The sequence below is a fragment of the Arachis hypogaea genome, chromosome 16 (assembly GCF_003086295.3).
Source record: "Arachis hypogaea cultivar Tifrunner chromosome 16, arahy.Tifrunner.gnm2.J5K5, whole genome shotgun sequence".
Classification (NCBI taxonomy): Eukaryota; Viridiplantae; Streptophyta; class Magnoliopsida; order Fabales; family Fabaceae; genus Arachis; species Arachis hypogaea.
The window spans coordinates 145501523-145523254 of NC_092051.1; the positions used below are offsets into that span (position 1 = coordinate 145501523).

Consider the following 21732-nt stretch of genomic DNA (forward strand, 5'->3'; position numbering starts at 1 on the left):
CAATGAAGACGCGAGTTTTCTACTAATATCCTTTTATTCATGACGCCAAGGTTATTTATTTATTTATTTAAATTAAAGTCTATGTACATTGGATTAGATATTAAATAAGTCTATATTTAACTTTTTCTTATGTTATTTTCTTTTTTAAGCAGGTATCGAATAAAGCTTGGTGTCATTGATGATTCTGACTGTGCATGTTATGTAGTCTTTGACAATGAGGCAAAACAAGTTTTGGAAGAGAGCTGTGTAGAGATACTTGATCCACTCCTATTGGTAAGATCTAACCAATATTTATTTCTAAAAGCATTAGTGAAGATATTTTTATTGGTACTTTTTATATTATTTATTATTAATATATTACGTAATATCCTGTAGAAAGGAGATCTATCAGATACACCTACACTTTTACTCAACCTAATTGATAAGATCTTTCTCTTCATCATTGAAGTTCAAATATATGATATTTCATATTTTTCACCTTCTTATAAAGTTAAGAAGATGACTAATAATGTGGATCTCATAAATAAATTCAAAGAGACTCACCCTATTCAAATTGTGAGTATATATAAGTGTACTTCTATTAAAAATTAATTTATTTTTTGCTTTCTTGGTCATTAGTAGTATCTAATTTATAAATAATAATTAATTATAATTTTAGGATGTTGACTACACCGGTGCTTTGTTTCTAATTTCAAAGACATCCTCAATCATTGAAGGGGAGAAAGTAGAAGGTACTAAGGTATTTGTTCAAAAAATATTTTTTTTGTTTGTTCTCTCAAAATTAGATCTTAATTTTATTCAAAAATATTAGTGAGATAAAATCAAAGGTTAGAAAGAAGTCTTTAATTTAACGTGGTTTTTTGTACAGAATTTGTTGCTTGAATTCTCCATTGAAGTTGCGGCCAATGATGAATCTGAATTGTTGGAAAGTGTTATTACACCAACTAAGTGACTATCCTCGGAGTCGGAAGATTCGAAGGTGGAAGGAGATACCTCAACTTGCAAGAAGATCAAGATTGAGAAAGAAACTTGAGAATTTGGATGCACATGTTTTGGAATCTCTTTTAGAGTCTATCTAATAGAATAATGCCAAACATATGTTTGTTTTGGTGAAACATTGTCTTTTATTGAGTTATTATTTTTTTTTTGTTCTTTTCGATTTTTATGTTTGGAATTTAGAATTTTTTTAAATATAAATAGAAATTATTTAGTTATTACTTGTGATTTTATTTTTAATTTGATTCTCACCGTTAATATTCTGATAATTTTTAATTTAATATTTAATGTCATAAAGTTATAAATTTTTTCTTTGAATTATTGTTGATACAATTAAGTTAGTTATTAATTTTTAATGTGTATTTATTTAAAAAAATCTAATTATAATTTTTAATTAAAGTATTATGTTTATAATTTTAAATTTAAATTCAAATATACTTTTTTTTTGAATTTTTACGTAAGCAATTGGGTTTGAGAATATTTTTTAAAAATTTATATAATTTATAAGTTACTATATTAATTACAAAGAATTATAATAAAATAAATAGAATTATCAATCTTATTAAAATGTGAAATTATTTATACTATTTAAAAAAAATGTAATACTGTTTAAATTTTAGAAAAAGTATAATAAAGTTAATATTGTTTATGATGAAACTAAAAAAATTATTTTTAAATTAACAAATTTCTATATTCCTAATGGATAACGGATGTTTGATTAGAAAATTTTATTTAAAAATTTAAAATTTATACTAGCTATAAATTGTTTTACTTGCCACATTTATAAATTGTTATTATTATCTTTTTAGATTGTCTCTCCACAGTAGAAATACTTTCATCTTTTTTTCTCTTTTTAAGTATTTTTTCTAAATTTACGTAATTTATAAGGTTATTAATTTTTAGATTGTATTTAATTTTATTTATTTTTATCGATAAATAATAGGATTGATACTATTTATGACGAAACTAATAAAAATTATTTTTAAATTAACAAATTCCTATATTCTTAATGAATAACAAACGTTTAATTAAAAAAAGTTTATTTAAAAATTTTAAATTTACACTAGCTAATTAAAAAATTCTATTTAAAAATTTGAAATTTAAAACTCTAATACTAATTCCTAATTAAGTGGCTTCTTAGCCGTTTTGATTTTTAAATTTAAATTTTTTTTATTTGTCAGATTTATAATTTTTTTTCTATTTACTTCGTTTACATTGTTATTTTTTAGATTATAACAATAGAGGTACTTTTATCTTTTTCTCTCCTTTTACTTATAAGTTGTTCATTTTCAATCTCTTTAACTATAAGTTGAATTTATTGATCGTGAGATTAAAGTTATATTTATTTGAAAAAAGATACTTTTATAAAAAAATATATATTATTTTTTGTAAAATATGTTTACGTAACTAAATAAACGAGAATAAAAAAGAAATTAAAGCAGCCATCGAAAATAAAATCTGTGCAATTTTACATAGACATAAGAAGGCATTAATTTCATATTCTATTTGGTAAGTTAGACATGAGAAAAAATTGTAAAAAAATTAGTGTCTCAAGTTAAAAATTAGTGTTTTCACATTTTAGAGAGACACAAAATACATGTTTTTAATGGGTGTTTGTGTACGACTATGTCTTTCATATTTTTGTCTTAGTAAACAAACAACATACATGTATTTCTGTGTCTATATTTTGATGGACATGTATACCAAAAACAGACGCTGTCATATGTGTACTGCTTTATTTTTTTTAATAATATAAAAAATTTGATAATAAAAATGTATTATGTATAATGTATATATATTTTTAATTAGTTAAAAAATTTATTTATTTGATATTTTTAGGTATATATTGAAAGATACAAGAAGTCCAAAGAGAAGTAAGATTATATTGAAGAGAAGATTGATATTAAAAGACAAAGAAAATACAAAGCAAAGCACAATTCAAGGTAGATTTCATATAAAAAAATAAATTAATTATTTTATCATTTTTGTTTTTAGGTTAGAATAATATATTTTTTTATTTGGTATTTTTAAGTATGTCAGTTCTATATATTTAGTTTTTATTGGGTATACAAAATAACTAACATGTCATGAGTATTTTGGCCGAATGAAAGCCCATAAAATACAATATTTTCTATATATTATTTAGCTATTGACAAGTAATAAATTATTAATTTACATTGTCTTCGTAATATGTTACTAAATTTGTTTATGAAAAATTACAGGAAATTCGAGTGATAGTTCTAATGGTGTGCATTTTCAATCGGTGTTGTCGAACATTACAAATAGCATTAATACAGATTTATTTTTGGATGATTTTTTTTAGAACTTGCTTATGAGAATGTACATGCACTTTATATATTTTGATTTTCCTACTATTTATTCAATTATAAACTTTAACAGAAAATATGTTCAAAACTAATATCTCGAGTTATCTTATTGGTAATAACCCAACACCACATTGATCAAGGTCTCCAATTACTAATCTACACTCTGTAGATAAAAAAAATAATGTTCCAATATTAGTGATATTAGTAATTCGGATATCACACATGAAGCATATGATAGTTCATGTCATCAGACAAGTCAACAACATCTTCAACAAACATCAAATAATATCTACCAGTTACTATGTTAATATGTTTTTATTATTTAAAGACCAAACATTTAACTTTTTAATTGTTCTATTAAAAATAATCATTGGTATATGCTAAATAATTATTATAGATTCATTGGAGTACACAAATCGAATTAGATTGCAAAGGGATGTAAGACTGAACAGGAAGACTATGCTACTTCAAAAGAGACATGGTAAGATAAACATGATAGATTGTAATTATCACAAACATTTAACATATATTCATTTTTCTTTTTTTATAATATAAAATACTTGATGGATTATCTCTAATGATTACAGGAGCAAGTACATTTAATTCAAATTTAGATACTAAAAAAAGAATTAGAAGAAGTGTGCATAGCTGAAAAAAAGACACCTGATACAAAGAGAAACATTTTTGAAGGAATTGACTACAAATCTTTCAAAAAGTTTTCAAGAAGTTGAGAATATTATTGAAAATACGACTATTTTAGATGATTCTGTGCAAATTTAATACCCAGCCATATTCGATGTTGTTGAGAATACAGGTAATTTAAGAGGTAGCAATATCAGCACTTTATTATTTACTATTGTTATGCTTTTTATAAACAAAAAATTATCGTTTAGTGTTCAAGTTTTAAAATTCAAACTAAGATATGGTTATATATTATAATTTTTGTATTTGAACATTGATTTATTGTAAAACTTAAATCTTGAGGTTGGCACAATGAAATTGTATTATATGATCTCATCTTTTTAATCTATAAATTGCATTCTTTGGTAATCTTTTATAAATATTATTTTTATACTTAACATGGTGAAAGAAAGGTATATTTTTATATAAATTATTTGTTGCAGATATAACTAAAACAATTTATTATCTTGGTGATTATTAGATGTGATAGATATTGATGACCCAGAATTTTTTGTCGGCATTGCGACGCCATGATATGGTATGAGGAGAGATCAGAGAAGTCCAAAACAGGATCCAATTTTGAGTTCTCAATATGTTGTATGCGAGGAAAGGTACAACTGCCGTTTTGAAGCACTTGATCGGACGCTCAGGAATCTTATGTCAGTTACCGATCAACATAAGACACATAAACCATTTGGTGGTAAGATTGTTGTTCTAGGAAGTGATTTCAGACAGATACCTTCCGGTGATTCTGAAAGGAAGTAGACATGATATATTAGCATCCGCTATTAACTCATCCCAGTTTTGGTCATTTTGTAAGGTTCTGAAACTGCATACGAATATGAGGCTTCTAATGTCTTCTTTGGATCAAGATGAAGGTGAAATGAAGATATTTGCTAATTAGATACTTGATGTTGGAAATGGAAATATTATCTCTGTTGTTGGTGATGAATCAGAAGTTAAAATTTCAGATGATCTATTGATTACAACTACTGATGATCCTCTCTCTCATTTGGTAGACTTTGCATATCCAAATTTGTTGCAAAACATGTCAGATTACATATATTTTCAGAGTAGAGCAATTCTTGCACCCACACTTAAGAGTGTCGAGAAGGTAAACGATTTTGTCTTGACAATCTTTTCAGGGATGGAAAAGGAGTATTTGAGCTCTGACACAACATGTCAAGCTGATGAGAATGAAGATGTAAAACAAGAGTGGTTCACATCAGAGTTTCTAAATGACATCAAATGTTCGGGACTACTCAATCACAAGTTGACTTTGAAGCCAGGAGTCGCTGTAATGCTACTGCGAAACATAGACCAGACTTCAGGTTTATGCAACGGGACAAGATTAATAGTTAACAAACTTGGCAGCAACGTAATTGGAGCGACGGTAGTGAGCGGTAGAAATATTGGAGATAAAGTGTACATTCCAAGAATGAACTTGATCCCTTCAGATTCAGGATTGCCATTTAAGTTCCAACGGAGACAATTTTCATTAACAGTATGCTTTGCAATGACCATTAACATGAGTCAGGATCAATCATTATCACATGTACGGCTTTATTTGCCAAAATCAATGTTCATCTATGGACAACTTTATGTTGCTTTGTCAAGAGTTAAGAGTCGCAGTGGTCTCAGGGTTTTAATTCTAAACGAAGACGGCAATCCAAAGTCATCAACAACAAATGTCGTGTTCAAAGAGGTTTTTAATAATATTTAGGTAAGAATAATATTATTTTCATTTTAATAGCATGTTATGATTTACACTTTTGTACAAATCTTTACTATAGATATAACTAATTTATCTATAACTCTTTTTTCAAATTTGAAATGAAATGTGTAACAAGGAGCACAACATCCAATGATTTTCTAATGAAGTTAGTAAGATATTAGGTTGTTGATAAATTTTTATTAGCTTTTTGATATAAAATTTAGGGTAAAATTAACATGCCATTATTATAGTTATATATGTTCTTTTTTTTTATCTCCCTCCTTATTGTTCAAGAATATTATAAACTTCGAACTCTTCTATTCATATTTTACTTTGAATAAAGATAAAATAACATATTTAACACGTTTATTATATAACGATGATGATAGTGTTATACTAAATTTAAAAAATATATGATTATAAAATATTATTTTTAATTTAATTTATCAAATTTAAATATAAGCCCGTGCATCGCACGGGTTTAACACTAGTAGTAATACAAATAGGGAGCCAATTTGCTGACGTGGCGCTCATACGTTAAGTCTGGAAGTTTATTTGCTTACGTGTCGTGACTAGAAATTTTTAGATTTATATTTATAAATTATAAATTATTATTTGCTTAAGTTGTTATTTTCAAATTTTAAGTTTGGGTTGTTTTACATAGGTTGTTATTTTTTAAATTTTAAATTATTTTATTTGTTTGGGTTGTTTTAGTTAGGTTGTTATTTTTTAAATTTCAAATTATTTTATTTAAATTGTTATTTTTTTAATTTTATTTAGATTTTACTTAGGTTGTTCTTTTTTATATTATAACACTATTTTTTAAATATCTGTTAATTCTTTTTAGCATTATTTTTTAAAATTTTAATTTTTTTTTAAATTGCAGCTACATAAATTTTTTTAAAGAAATTTAGAGTTTTAAAAAAATTTACGTTAATTATTCTTCGATTGTTACGTACTAATATTATTATATTATTATATTATTATAAAAATTATTATATTATTATATTATTATAAAAATTTACGTTATGTTAGAATTTTTAAATTATAATTTGTTTATGTTGTTATTTTTAAAATTTAAGTTTTGGTTGTTTTATTTAGTTTGTTATTTTTTAAATTTTAAATTAAAGTAAACCAAATTTAAAAAATATTAGTTATGATGCAACTATAAAAGTATAAGTTACGAGAGATGTAAAGCACCACAATTTAAAGTACATCAATCCCTTTCTTTACATATATCTAAAGTCTCTCTATTTATTCTAATGGCTAGTATTCACAAAATTGCTGACATCAATCCTACAATCGACAATTTGTGTGTACGTATACGAGTGATACGGTTATGGACACTGCCAAGCTACGGAAATTCTCCATTGCCATACTCAATTGAGATGGTTTGGCTCGATGAAGACGTGAGTTTTCTACTAATGTTTTTTCTATTTTATTTAAAATTTATATTATTTATATTTTAAATTTATTTGTTTATTCCCATCTAATCGTTTTTTTTGTTCATTAATTCTAGGGAGGAAAAATACACGCCTCAGTTAAGAAGGCTTTTGTGTCTCGATTCGTGAATTTGCTGGAGGAAGGAATATCTTACCAAATAAGATATTTTGGTGTTGGACTCAATAAGGGTTACTTCAAGACTACACATCATGAATACGTGGTTAATTTAAACCAACGTACTGATGTGCACAGACTTCCAGAATTGTCGAGTATCCCACGATATGGATTTAAGTTTGTGAGTTTTGACACTCTCAATGCTCCTGGGTATGATTGCACCTATTTAGTTGGTAAATTTATTATTTTAGAAAAAGTATAATTATTTATTTTATTGATAATTTATTCTGCGTTTTTTTTAACAAATTTATTGACAATAATTTTTTTTATTTTAAATCATTTCAGATGTTGTTGGATATCTTGCTGAAATTGGGAATGAGAAGACTCTTGAAAAGGATGACAAATCTACCAAATATACTGTTATCGAATTAGAGATTGATGATGGGTAATTATCTATTTATTTTTATAAATATACAAATTTTGCTAATCTCATCTTTTTAAATTATTATTTTAACTTATTTTATTATAAATATTTTTATTAATATTAATAAGTAACAAATGTATCTTAACTAACATTAAGCTTAGTTAAAATGTTTTAGATTCAAAGCCACCGTTTTTAAACGTCTAATTATTTAAATTTAAATTTTTTTAAAATAAATCACTTCGGATTGATTTAAAAAAAAAGATTCAAATTTAAAAAAAATAATAAAAAGCATTCTTTCCGCGATTTATTTGTTATAAATTTAAAATATTTAATTAATTATTAATTTTTTAAATTGTATTTGATATTTTAATTTTATTATTAAATTTTAAATTTTAAAAATATAAAATATATATAATTTGATATTATTTTATTGGTAGTTACTTTTTTAACATTAAACATTATGCTCGGAGTGGGAAGAATCGAAGGTAGAAGGTGATACCTCAACTTCCAAGAAGATCAAGATTGAGAAAGAAACTTGAGAATTTGGATACACATGTTTTGGAATCCCTTTTAGAGTCTATCTTATAGAATAATGTCAAGCATATGTTTGTTTTGGTGGAAACATTATCTTTTCTTGAGTTGTTATTTTTCTTTTGGTTCTTTTCTATTTTTATGTTTGGAATTTAGAATTTTTTTAAATATAAATTGAAGTTATTTGGTTATTACTTGTGGTTTTATTTTTAATTTGATTTTCACCGTTGATATTCTGATAATATCTAATTTAATATTTAATGTCATAAAGTTATAAATTTTTTCTTTGAATTATTGTTGATACAATTAAGTTAGTTATTAATTTTTAATGTGTATTTATTTTTTTAAAAAAAATCTAATTATAATTTATAATTAAAGTATTATGTTTAGAATTTTAAATTTAAATTCAAATATACTTTTTTTTTTAATTTTTACGTAAACAATTTGACAATATTTTTTAAGAATTTATATAATTTATAAGTTATTATGCTAATTACAAAGGAGTATAATAAAGTAAATAGAATTATCAGTCTTATTAAGACGTGAAATTATTTATACTATTTAAAAAAATGTAATACTGTTTAAATTTTAGAAAAAGTATAATAAAGTTAATACTGTTTATGATGAAACTAAAAAAAATTATTTTTAAATTAACAAATTTCTATATTCCTAATAGACAACGGACGTTTGATTAGAAAATTTTATTTAAAAATTTAAAATTTATATTAGCTAATTAGAAAATTCTATTTAAAAATTTTAAATTTGAATTTCTAATACTAATTTCTAATTAAGTAAGTTCTTAACCATTTCAATATTTAAATTTAAATTTTTTTACTTGCCATATTTATAAATTTTTATTATTATCTTTTAGATTATTTCTCCACAATAGAAGTACTTTCATCTTTTTCTCTCTTTTTAAATATTTTTTTCTAAATTTACGATATTATTAATTTTTAGATTATATTTAATTTTATTATTTTTATCGATAAATAATAGGATTGATACTATTTATGACAAAACTAATAAAAATTATTTGTAAATTAACAAATTTCTATATTCTTAATAAACAACAAACGTTTAATTAAGAAAGTTTATTTAAAATTTTTTAAATAAACTAGCTAATTAGGAAACTCTATTTAAAAATTTGAAATTTAAAATTCTAATACTAATTCCTAATTAAGTGACTTCTTAACCGTTTTGATTTTTAAATTTAAATTTTTTTGATTTGTCACATTTATAAATTTCTCTGTTTACTTCGTTTACATTGTTATTTTTTATATTATCTCAGCACAACAATAGAGGTACTTTCATCTTTTTCTCTCTTTTTACTTCTGTAAGTTGAATTTATTGATCGTGAGATTAAACTTATATTTATTTGAAAAAAGATACTTTTGAAAAAAAATATATATTATTTTCCATAAAATATGTTTAAATCCATACATTATTATTTTCCATAAAAATATATATTATTTTCCATAAAATATGTTTAAATCCATACCATGTCTTTCATCATTTTTGTCTCAGTATTCAAGCACTATACATGTACTCCTATGTACTCCCGTATCTATGTTTTGATCGATATGTATACCAAAAACAAACGCCGCCATATGTGTACTCCTGTGTACTTTATTTTTTTTAATAATATAAAAAAATTGATAATAAAAATGTATTAGGTATAAGGTATATATATTTTTAATTAGTTAAAAAAATTATTTATTTGGTATTTCCAGGTATATATTGAAAGATGCAAGAAGTCCAAAGAGAAGCAAGATCGAAGAGAAAATTGATATTAAAAGACAAAGAAAATACAAAGCGGACCACAATTCAAGGTAGACTTCATACAAAAAATAACTAACATGTCATGAGTATTTTGGACGAATGAAAGCCCATAAAATACAATATTTTCTATATATTATTTAGCTATTGACAAGTAATAAATTATTAATTTACATTGTTTTTGTAATATGTTACTAAATTTGTTTATGAAAAAATTACAGGAAATTCGAGTGATGGTTCCAATGATGTGCATTTTCAATCGGTGTTGTCGAACATTACAAATGGACTCAATACAGGTTAATTTTTGGATGATTTTTTTTGGAACTTACTTATGTGAATGTACATGCACTTTATGTATTTTGATTTTCCTACTATTTATTCAATTATAAACTTTAACAAAAAATATGTTCAAAAAACTAATATCTCGAGTTATCTTATTAGATAATAACCCAACACCATATCGATCAAGGTCTCCAACTACTAATCTACACTCTGTAGGTGAAAAGGAACGATGTTCCAATATTAGTGATATTAGTAATTCAGGTATCACATGCGAAGCATATGATAGCCCATGTCATCAGACAAGTCAACAACAGCTTCAACAAACATCAAACAATATCGACCAGTTGCAAAGCCAGCGTATGTTAATATATGCTTTTATTACTTAAAGACCAAACATTTAACTTTTCAATTGGTCTCTTGAAAACAATCTTTGATATATGCTAAATAATTATTATAGATTCATTGGAGTACTCAAATCGAATTAGATTGCAAAGGGATGCAAGACTGAATAGAAAGACTATGCTACTTCAAAAGAGACATGGTAAGATAAGCATGATAGATTGTAATTATCATAAAGCTAAAATTCTACTTCTTTTATCTTTAATACTACTTTCATAATATATATTCATAACTCAGCTGATTCAAACATTTAATATATATTCATTTTTCTTTTTTTTATAATATAAAGTGCTTGATTTACTATCTCTAATGATTACAGGAGCAAGTAAATCTAATTCAAATTTAGATACTAAAGAATTAGAAGAAGTGTGCATAGCTGAAAAAGGAAGACACCTGAGACAAAGAAAAACATTCTTGAAGGAATTGGCTATAAATCTTTCAAAAATTTTTGAAGAAGTTGAGGATATTACTGAAAACACGACTATATTAGATGATTCTGTGCAAATTGAATACCCAGCCATATTCGATGTTGCTGAGAATACAGGTAATCTAAGAAGTAGCAATATCAACAGTTTATTATTTACTATTGTTATGCTTTTTATAAACAAAAAATTATCGTTTAGTGTTCAAGTTTTTAAAATTCAAACTAAGATATGGTTATATATTATGATTTTTGTATTTGAACATTGATATATTGTAATTCTTATTGTTTGATTAGTGTGCATATAAAACTTAAACCTTGAGGTTGGCACAAAAAAATTGTATTATATGATCTCATCTTTTTAATCTATAAATAGCAGTATTCGGTAATCTTTTATAAATATTATTTTTATACCTAACATGGTGAAAGAAAGATATATTTTTATATAAAGTATTTTTTTCAGATATAACTGAAACATAATTTATTATCTTGGTGATTATTAGATGTGATAGATATTGGTGACCCAGAATTTTTTTGTCGGCATTGCGACGCCATGATGTGGTATGAGGAGAGATCAGAAAAGTCTAAAACAGGATCCAATATTGAGTTCTCAATATGTTGTATGCGAGGGAAGGTACAATTGCCGTTTTTGCAACGTCCACCTCAGCTCTTGCAAGGTTTATTATCTGGAGCAGACCAGAGAAGCAAACACTTTAAGGATAATATAAGAACTTATAATAGCATGTTTTGCTTCACGTCCCTCGGAGGTAAAATAGAGACCTCTATCAATGATGGGACAGGTCCTCCCCAGTTCATTGTGAGTGGACAAAACTACCACAGAATTGGAAGCTTGGTACCAATTGAGGGACAAAGACCAAAATTTGCGCAGTTATATATTTATGATACAGAAAATGAGGTCTCAAACAGGATAGAGATTTTCAGGTTTGTATCATGCATTCCAAACTGATTAAAAAATTATTTAGGTAGTTCGTACTTTGATTTTGGTTAATTATGAATACTAATATTTTTCAATTGATGTTTTATACAGTTCAAGAACAAACAACAACAACATTGACCAGTCCTTAGTTCTAGATCTCAAGGACATGATCGATCAACATAATGTTCTTGCTCACACATTTAGGATAGTGAGAAACTACCTGAATCAAGGAGATATCGCAAATATAAGACTACGGTTGTACCGAAAAAGATCAAAGGATGCAAGAGTCTACAATTTACCATCTTCTAACGAGGTCGCAGCTCTAATAGTAGGAGATTTTGATTCTGGAGATGCAGGGCGTGATATTATAGTTCAATTAAAGTCTGGACATCTGCAAAGGATTCATGATACACACACCGCATTTATTCCTCTTCAGTACCCTATGATGTTTCCTTACGGTGAAGATGGCTACCAAGAAGACATTCCTTTGCGAGAATCTCATAGGGCTCATGAAAATAGAAAGAGACAGCGTGTGAGTTTAAGGGAGTTCATAGCATTTAGAATACAAGAGAGAAAGGTCGAGTATGCAACCATTGTCAATGGTGGAAGATTATTTCAGCAGTTCTTGGTTGATTGCTTTTCTATGATTGAAGCACAAAGGTTGACCTACTACCGAAACAACCAAACCAAGGTGAGGAGTGATATATACAAAGGGATTCAAGATGCAGTTGTTAGGGGTGAGACACGTGCTTCTAAAGCAGGTAAGCGTATCATCCTACCTGCGTCCTTCACTGGTGGCATGAGATACATGTTTAATAATTGTCAAGATGCTATGGCAATTTGTAAGAAATATGGATATCCAGACCTCTTCATCACAATGACATGTAACTCAAGTTGGCAAGAGATTGGCAGGGTTAACAATCCAAGGAACTTAAAGGTTGAAGACCGGCCGGATATATCATGTAGAGTATTCAAAATTAAGCTTGACATGATAATCTCGGATCTTAAGCAAGGAATTCCATTTGGAGTGCTAGATGCAGGTATTGCTCATCATCCGACCTTATTTTTAGAGAAATATTCATTTAGATTGTTATAAAATAAATGGCAAAATATTTTCTTACTTAACGTATTGTTGATTTTTTATTATCACCCTTAATTTATCAAAGCACATACATAAAATAGATAGTTTAAATATAACATATAACTTTTTTTTTGTCTTTTTGGTATAAGGGATGTATACGGTGGAATTCCAAAAAAGAGGTCTACCACATGCTCACATTCTTTTGTGGTTAAGTGGAGACCATAAGATAACAACGACAACTCAAATTGATCAATTAATATCTTCAGAGTTGCCAGATCCTGCTCAGCATCCAAAATTGTTTAGAGCTGTATCTACATATATGATTCATGGACCATGTGGTAGAGCATTCTCAAAATCTCCCTGCATGAAAGATGGGTACTGCACCAAATATTATCCCAAGACATTCAGTAAAACCACAGTTATCGATGATAGTGGATACCCATCATATAGAAGACGAGACACAGGGGTGGTTACTGAGAAGAAGGGAGTCCATATGGATAATAGGAATGTGGTTCCATACAATGCATATCTACTGATGTCTTATCAAGCGCATGTTAATGTAGAGTACTGCAACAAGTCGAATGCTATCAAATATTTGTTCAAGTATGTGAATAAAGGTCCAGACAGGGTAGCAGTTGGAGTTACAAAGGAAGCTTCCAGTGGAGAGGATGCTCAGGTTATTGATGAGATCAAACAATTCTATGATTGCAGATATTTGTCTGCATGTGAGGCTGTGTGGAGAACCTTAGCGTATGATATTCATCAAAGGTGGCCTTCAGTGATGAGATTAACCTTTCATTTGCCTGGAGAGCAAAATATCATCTTTAAAGATGATGACGATCTTGAAGAAATCGTGGAAGAAGAGGAAGGAAAATGTACAATGTTCTTAGCATGGATGGAGGCCAATAAAAAATTTGAAGCAGGTCAAACTTTGACGTATGCTGAGTTTCCAAATCAATTTGTTTATGATAGAGAATCAAGGGTGTGGCATCCACGCAAAAGAGGGTATTCTATCGGGAGGTTAAATTATGTTCCACCGGGTACAGGTGATATTTATTATATGAGAATTTTGTTAGCTGTTCAGAGAGGTTGCACAACATATGAGTCTATTAGGACAGTTAATGGAATTACATATTCTAGCTTCCAAGATGCTTGCTATTCCATGGGACTACTGTGCGATGATAGGGAATTCATTGCAGCTATTAATGAGGTAGCTGAACTTGCAGGTTTATGCAACGGGACAAGATTAATAGTTAACGAACTTGGCAGCAATGTAATTGGAGCGACAGTAGTGACCGGTAGAAATATTGGAGATAAAGTGTACATTCCAAGAATGAACTTGATCCCTTCAGATTCAGGATTGCCATTTAAGTTCCAACGGAGACAATTTTCATTGACAGTATGCTTTGCAATGACCATTAACAAGAGTCAGGGTCAATCATTATCACATGTAGGGCTTTATTTGTCAAAATCAGTGTTTACCCATGGACAACTTTATGTTGCTTTGTCAAGAGTTAAGAGTCGCAGTGGCCTCAGGGTTTTAATTCTAGATGAAGACGGCAATCCAAAGTCATCAACAACAAATGTCGTGTTCAAAGAGGTTTTTAATAATATTTAGGTAAGAATAATATTATTTTTATTTTAATAGCATGTTATGATTTATACTTTTGTACAAATATTTACTATAGATATTACTAATTTATCTATAACTCTTTTTTCAGATTTGAAATGAAATGTGTAACAAGGAGCACAACATCCTATGCCAATTGCTTTTCTAATGAAGTTAGTAAGATACTAGGTTATCGATCGATAAATTTTTATTAGCTTTTTATACAAAATTTAGTGTAAAATTAACATGCTATTATTACAGTTATATATGTTCTTATTTTTTTCATGTCTCCCTCCTTATGGTTTAAGAATATTATAAACTTCAAACTTTTCTATTTATATTTTACTTTGAATAAAGATAAAACAACATATTTAACACGTTTATTATATAACTACGATGATAGTGTTATACTAAATTTAAAAAAATATATAGTTATAAAATATTATTTTTAATTTAACTTATCAAATTTAAATATAAGCCCGTGCATCGCACGGGTTTAACACTAGTATTATCAAATTGACTTGTACACCGTGTCACAAAACAAAAGCATTTTAAAAGATTACTTAATAGTGCACATATTTATAGAAAATTTATAACTAAAAAAAGTTCTTTATTAAAGCATTAAGTTTTGATATATTATATATAAAATCCATCAAAATCAAACCCAAAAAATATGCCTTCTGTCTCTTAAATTTCTAATTTAAAAAAAATATTTTTAATATTTAATTTATTTTAATTTTATTTTTAATTCCTTAAATGATATTTTTTACCTCTTTATTTAAAAAATACAAATGTAAAATAACATACTCTTTCTAATTTGAAAGAATGAAATAATAATTATATATATATATATATATATATATATATATATATATATGTGTTGTATTATTTTGATTAAATAGATTCAAAAAAGAAAAAAAGAAAAAATAGGTTATTGACCTTTTGATTCACGGATATTTAACTTCTAAAAGATTTAAAAATATATTTAAATTTTTGACTTTTTTAAAATTTGAATATATCAACCTCTTATATTCACTTGGGTTTGTCAAATTTAACGAAAAAAACCCTTTGTTGTATATACTAACCTAGTTCATATGCATACACACATGATAAAATTTTTAAAATTGGACAAAATAGACTCAAGAATCGATGTGTTTAGATTTTAAAAAGGTCAAAGACTTAAACGTATTTTTAAATCATTAAAAACTTCTGCAAACCAAAAGATCATAGATCAATTTAACCTTTTCTCATTCAAAAATATGTTATTTTAATCCTTTGAAAGAAATGCATGTATATTACTAGAGAATGCATTTTTTAAATTTTTTTCAATTATTTTTATTAAGCGTAATCTCTCATAATATATTTTTTAAGTGAGATAAAAAAAATAAATAAAAAGTATTAAATAATAAAAAATCATACTTAATAAAACAATTGAGTAAATAAAAAAATTTTAAATTTTTTTCAACACCATCATGACATCATGGCCTCCAGACGGTACCACACAAACACAAGAATACAAGATTAATTAAGGGCGTATATAAAGTGGGTAGCGACCGCCCGGAAGCATGCAGTTAGCACCGAAGCCACCTTTATATTGTGAGTTATAATGATGATGCCTCCTCTTATCAATATCTTTTCTATTTCTTAGTTTTCACACACTTGCATGAGAGGGTTAAAACGGGTTACATGCATGCATGGTTCTTCTATTCTAACCTTTCTTATTTGGAAACTGACGAGTAATTAGTTAATTACTTTATTAGCACTTATTTATCAAATGATTTGGAACTGCTGAAATCACAACATTATCGAGAAGCTTGTCAGAACCCAGAAGTTCTGGTCCTTCATTTTTGGCCAAGTATGTATGCATGCATGACAAATGCTTTTAGAAAGGACATGAATCTTTTTTCTCTTGGATTAGTCAAGATCCACCAGCACTCTTTAATTGTTTTTTCTTAAAAACTAGTTATATATTTTGCTAATTTCAGTTATGATTTTTTTTAACGTGAAAATTAATAATTTAGTTATTCTGAAACTAATTGTTAAATAACGAGTGGTGGTGCAAAATGCTAAATGCTAATAATAAATACATATCCTAATGATTAAAAAGACAGTTTAAATTATCAATAATAAATTAGAAAAAACTAAATATGGAGCTAAGATTATAAAATTTTGTTTAAAATTAAAAACTAGAGTAAAAACTAATATTTAAAAAATGAAAAAAAAAAACTTGCAAATCAAGTGTGATTCTAGGATTTGCACCAAAATCGACCAAATTAAAAATTGAATCAGGCCAAGCGGCCCAGCTTGATGGGAAAATTCTAAAGCTTAGACAAATGTTATAACTTTTTAATGTTAAGATGTAAGGATCTGTTAGGCTTGTGAAGCTTATTATCAAACCGGTCTAGACTTGTTTAAAATTAGCATGCAAGATATATACATATATATACTAAGTTTTGTATAATAATTTTTAAATATAAATTTTTATAAAATTTTTCATCTAAAAAATTTAAATTAATAAAAAAATAAATTAATCTTAAACAAGAGCCTATTTTAAAGTTGTTTGAGCATTTCCTTCTTATTTATTTATATCATGGTTTATACTATTTTTTTACTTTTGGTGTTAATTCGATTCCTAACGAATAAGATAGAGTGTGGGTAAAATTTTCGTGCGGGTCGGATAGGATATGCCGATATGGGTTTGAGTCTCAACTCTATCTGATTAACTCGTACGTTATATATGCATATGTAGTGGATGTTGAATCAAAGACCTATCACTAAATACAAAAGATACTTAGCCACTAAAAAAAGATCATTAATTGATAATTTAATATTTTTCTTTTTTAAATCAAAGTCAGTTATATTTTAAATTATCGTCAAGTTATATAATAATGTTAAATCTTTTTTGTAACTCGCAAGTAGGGTTGGATACCCACAAGTTAAGAATGGGTGAATATATAGGGTTAGTGTTGGAATATTATTAACCGACAGATAGAATAGAGTTAAATTTATATACAAATTTTAACTAGCAGATAGGGTTAAGGTTGGATCTAAACCCTATCAAACCCTACCAATATTGTCACCCTTAAATAAAATCACTCATCCAAAAACTAAAGCTTATAAGCAGAGACAAAACTAGACTAATTATTTAAGAAAATCATGTTTAATAATTTACTAAAAATATTTTATATTACTATTTTTAATGATAAAATAAAAAAAACTAAATATATAATTTCAATCAAATATTCATAATAGTAAAAGACATATAATGAATAAAAGATATACTAGTAACTTTAACTTTATTGACATGTATATGTAATATTCAATTATTATACAATTTGTTCTTGCAAAATAATAAAATAATTTTATAAATAAATAATAATACATATCATGAATAAAATAAAATAATAATATATAAAAATTATCATTTACAATTTATTTAGTTAGCAAGACTAACAAAAAATAAAATTAATTTATTTAAATAAAAAAATAAAACATGATTTATTTATTCTATTATTTATTTATATATAATATTTAAAAATAACAAAGATCTAAGAATTTACTTATTCTATTATTTGAACTCTTTTTTTTCTTTGAAAACATTATGCACACATCCTTATCCAATCCATTATTCCATTTTGAATTTACCAAATCTTTTCAATAAATATGTAAAAAAATTATGGTGACCACTCGCCTATTTCATCTTTTTTTTAAGATGTTTTTATGTTGTGTTTTAATTAGTTTCTGTATAATTTATTCAGTGTTTCTCATCATATATTATTAAATTTATCAAAAGATTTTCTTTCCAAAAATAATAAAAAATATTTAATTTGGATTAAAACCAAAAAAGTAATAGATTAACTATTAGATTTTTTTAATTATTTATATAAAAAATATATCATATTCACCAATATATATATATATATATATATATATATATATATATATATATATATATATATATATATATATAACAAGATCTTAAAATTTTTACAAATAAAAAAATAATTAATTTATATTCGTACAATATATAAAACAATTACTATATTATTATTATTATTATTATTATATTATAGATTAAAATTCACTAATTTAAATTTTGTTTTCATTTTTAATATAAGCATTAGAAATAAATAATTTTTTTATAATAAGATATAGTGTAATAAAATATATATAATATTAATTAGTTTTTAAAATATTCTAAAAAATGGTTTTTATAATAAAGTGTTATTAAAAAATTAACATTATAAAAGATAATTTCAACCAATATAATATAATAGGTTATCAAATATATTTAATACAAAACACATTGAATATAAATTCTTATTGAGTAGTTTAAATTTTAAATTATTTTTTATTGAATTTCGAATATTTTTATTTTAAAGAGTTAGAATATTTTAACATTATATTTTTCTTATCTTTTTAATTGAATTTTTTATTTTTTAAATTATAAATCTTATTTATAATTAAGAATAATATTTTAACACCACTAATTAGTCACACATATAAAAATATCAGAACAATTATATTATCATAATTATAATCTAACTTTATAAGCAATACAATACAATGAAACTATATATAAGTAATATAACCAAATTTTATCTACATTTATAGTCACATTTCAAAAATAATATAATCAAATTATATTTATGTTTATAATTAAAATATTAATAAAAATATAAAAAATTATCATGATGGTTAATTTTTTTCGTCCATAATTCTTTTATTATTTTTGTTGTGAAAAGTTTAATTATTTAAAAAAAAAATCAATAACACAAAAAAATCTTATTAAGAGTAATTTATTTATATATGATTAAAAAAAATTGAATAATTATATACGGTAAAAAATTAATATTATTAAAAAATAAAATTAAAATTTATTTAAAATTAAAAATAAAATTTATTTAAAAATAAAATTAAAAATCATGTTTTTTTTTTCTAAAATTTATCTATGAGTAATTATATAAATATTTTATGATGAATAAAAATATTAAACTCGTATTAAAATTTATTCTAATAAAATTTATTTTTATTTTACTAAACGTTAAATAAACTATTAAAAAGAATTTTGTTTTCTCCATTAGAGAAGAACACTTCCGTACTTCTATTATGTTATGGCAATAATTTGGTCTGTTATTTTTTAATATACATAATAATAATTAATAATAATAATAATAATAATAATAATAATAATAATAATAATAATAATAAAAAGAGTGTAGATCCGATTTTTTAAAACATATTTACTTCTATCTGATTAGAGTGTGGATCCGATTCGATCCAATCCGATCATCTTACAGATAAGATCATATCCACAAATTACAGATCAGATACGGATAAATACTGTGGATTTATGAATATGATTTAATCTATAAACACCCCTAACTACTACTATAGGTTCATTGTTACAAAAGACTACTTTTTTTTATTATAAATCATTATTAGATCTTAATTACCATTAAAACAACTTAATTGTCAACAAAGAGATAATACTTATTGGTCTCTAAAATTATGTTCGTATTTCAATCTAATTTCAAAAATTTTGATTTACTCAATTTAGTCTCCCAACTTAATAGTTATAACTCACGTTGGTTCCTGATATTATTTTTGTCACAGTCTCACAAAATCGTTAACAACATGCTGAGATGGAATAACGACGACTATATTATATGTTCTAGCGACTATTTGATTTGACAATTGAATTTTTTTTACCTTAATTTTTTTTCAACTAAACACTTAAAACCCTAATATGAGTCACGGATACCTAAGTTGAAAAATCAAACTAAGTAAATTAAAACTTTAAAAATCATATTAAAGTTCGAATATAATTTCAAAACAGAACTTTAACTTATGTAGTGATTAATTTAAATGAGAATAAAATAAAGTAAAATTCAACATAATTTTTATCAATGTTTTCAAATTCAAAATTTTTATACCAAAATTAACTAGGATTTCTCTTTAAATTAAAAATTTAATGAAATAGTGACTTTAATTATCTTAACCAATGTCCTAATTAATTATTTTTATGTCTTAAAAAGATTGTATATGAAAAAAAAATAATTAATTTGTCTACTTTAATAAATAATTATTTTACTAAACTAAAAAAACTATTTTTTATAATTTTTTAAGAACTAATTAATATTATATATATTTTGTTCACTACATTTAGTTATAAAAATTTTATTTATTTCTAATTCTTATATTAAAAATGAAAAGAAAATTTAAATTAGTGAATTTTAATCTATAATATAATAATAATATAGTAATTATTTTATATATTATACGAATATAAATTAATTATTTTTTATTTATAAAAATTTTAAGAGGCTTGAACTTGTTTTATATATATATTTTGATGAATGTGATATATTTTTTTATATAAATAATTTAAAAAAATTTAATAGTTAAATTATTACTTTTTTTTATTTTAGTCTAAATTAAATGTTTTTTATTTTTTTTGAAAAGAAATTTTTTTTAAGAAATTTAATAATATGTGAGAGAAACACCAAATAAATTATACAGAAATTAATTAAAACACAACATAAAAATATTTTTAGCAAAAAATAAAATAGACATCTTTATTTGAGTGGTCACCAAAAAATATTTATTAGTTTTTAAACCCACTTAAAATTTTAACTCAACGTAAAATTTTTATTTACTAATATAGTCGTTAACAAGTTTAGGGTCAAAGTAGACTTTCTAACGGTCCATCCTTGCCAAACCTTATGTCTAATATGTAATAACTACAAATCTACAATACAAGATTGATATATTAATAATAAGTAACTTGTTAAAATTGTCCTTCAAAAATTATTTGTTCCTTAAATTGATTTTAAAAAGATATTTCTAATTCATTTTTTTAAATTGTAAGTTAGTCATATTTATTTTTTTATTACTTTTATTATTAATGATAATAAAATTTGTTGATCCAATACATTAAATATTAATTGTTAACATAATAAATTTTATGTATTTAAATTAAATTAACTCCAAATTA

The 21732-nt window shown here is 24.8% G+C and overlaps 2 protein-coding genes across 2 annotated transcripts; both read left to right on the forward strand.

The window, feature by feature from the left end:
* Positions 1–39: 39 nt before the first annotated feature.
* On the forward strand, positions 40–7724 carry LOC112805928 (uncharacterized). Its single transcript, XM_072220773.1, has 4 exons — positions 40–50; positions 153–246; positions 7238–7508; positions 7621–7724. The coding sequence occupies exons 1-4, from the start codon at positions 40–42 to the stop codon at positions 7722–7724; spliced, it is 480 nt and encodes a 159-aa protein (XP_072076874.1).
* A 2250-nt stretch (positions 7725–9974) lies between these two features.
* Positions 9975–14340, forward strand: LOC112805929 (uncharacterized). The gene is made up of 9 exons (XM_025848246.2): positions 9975–10059; positions 10228–10302; positions 10505–10645; positions 10746–10829; positions 11007–11231; positions 11612–12050; positions 12157–13085; positions 13276–14001; positions 14267–14340. Exons 1-9 carry the CDS (start codon positions 9975–9977, stop codon positions 14338–14340), a joined length of 2778 nt encoding a protein of 925 aa, XP_025704031.2.
* The last annotated feature ends 7392 nt before the right edge of the window (positions 14341–21732 follow it).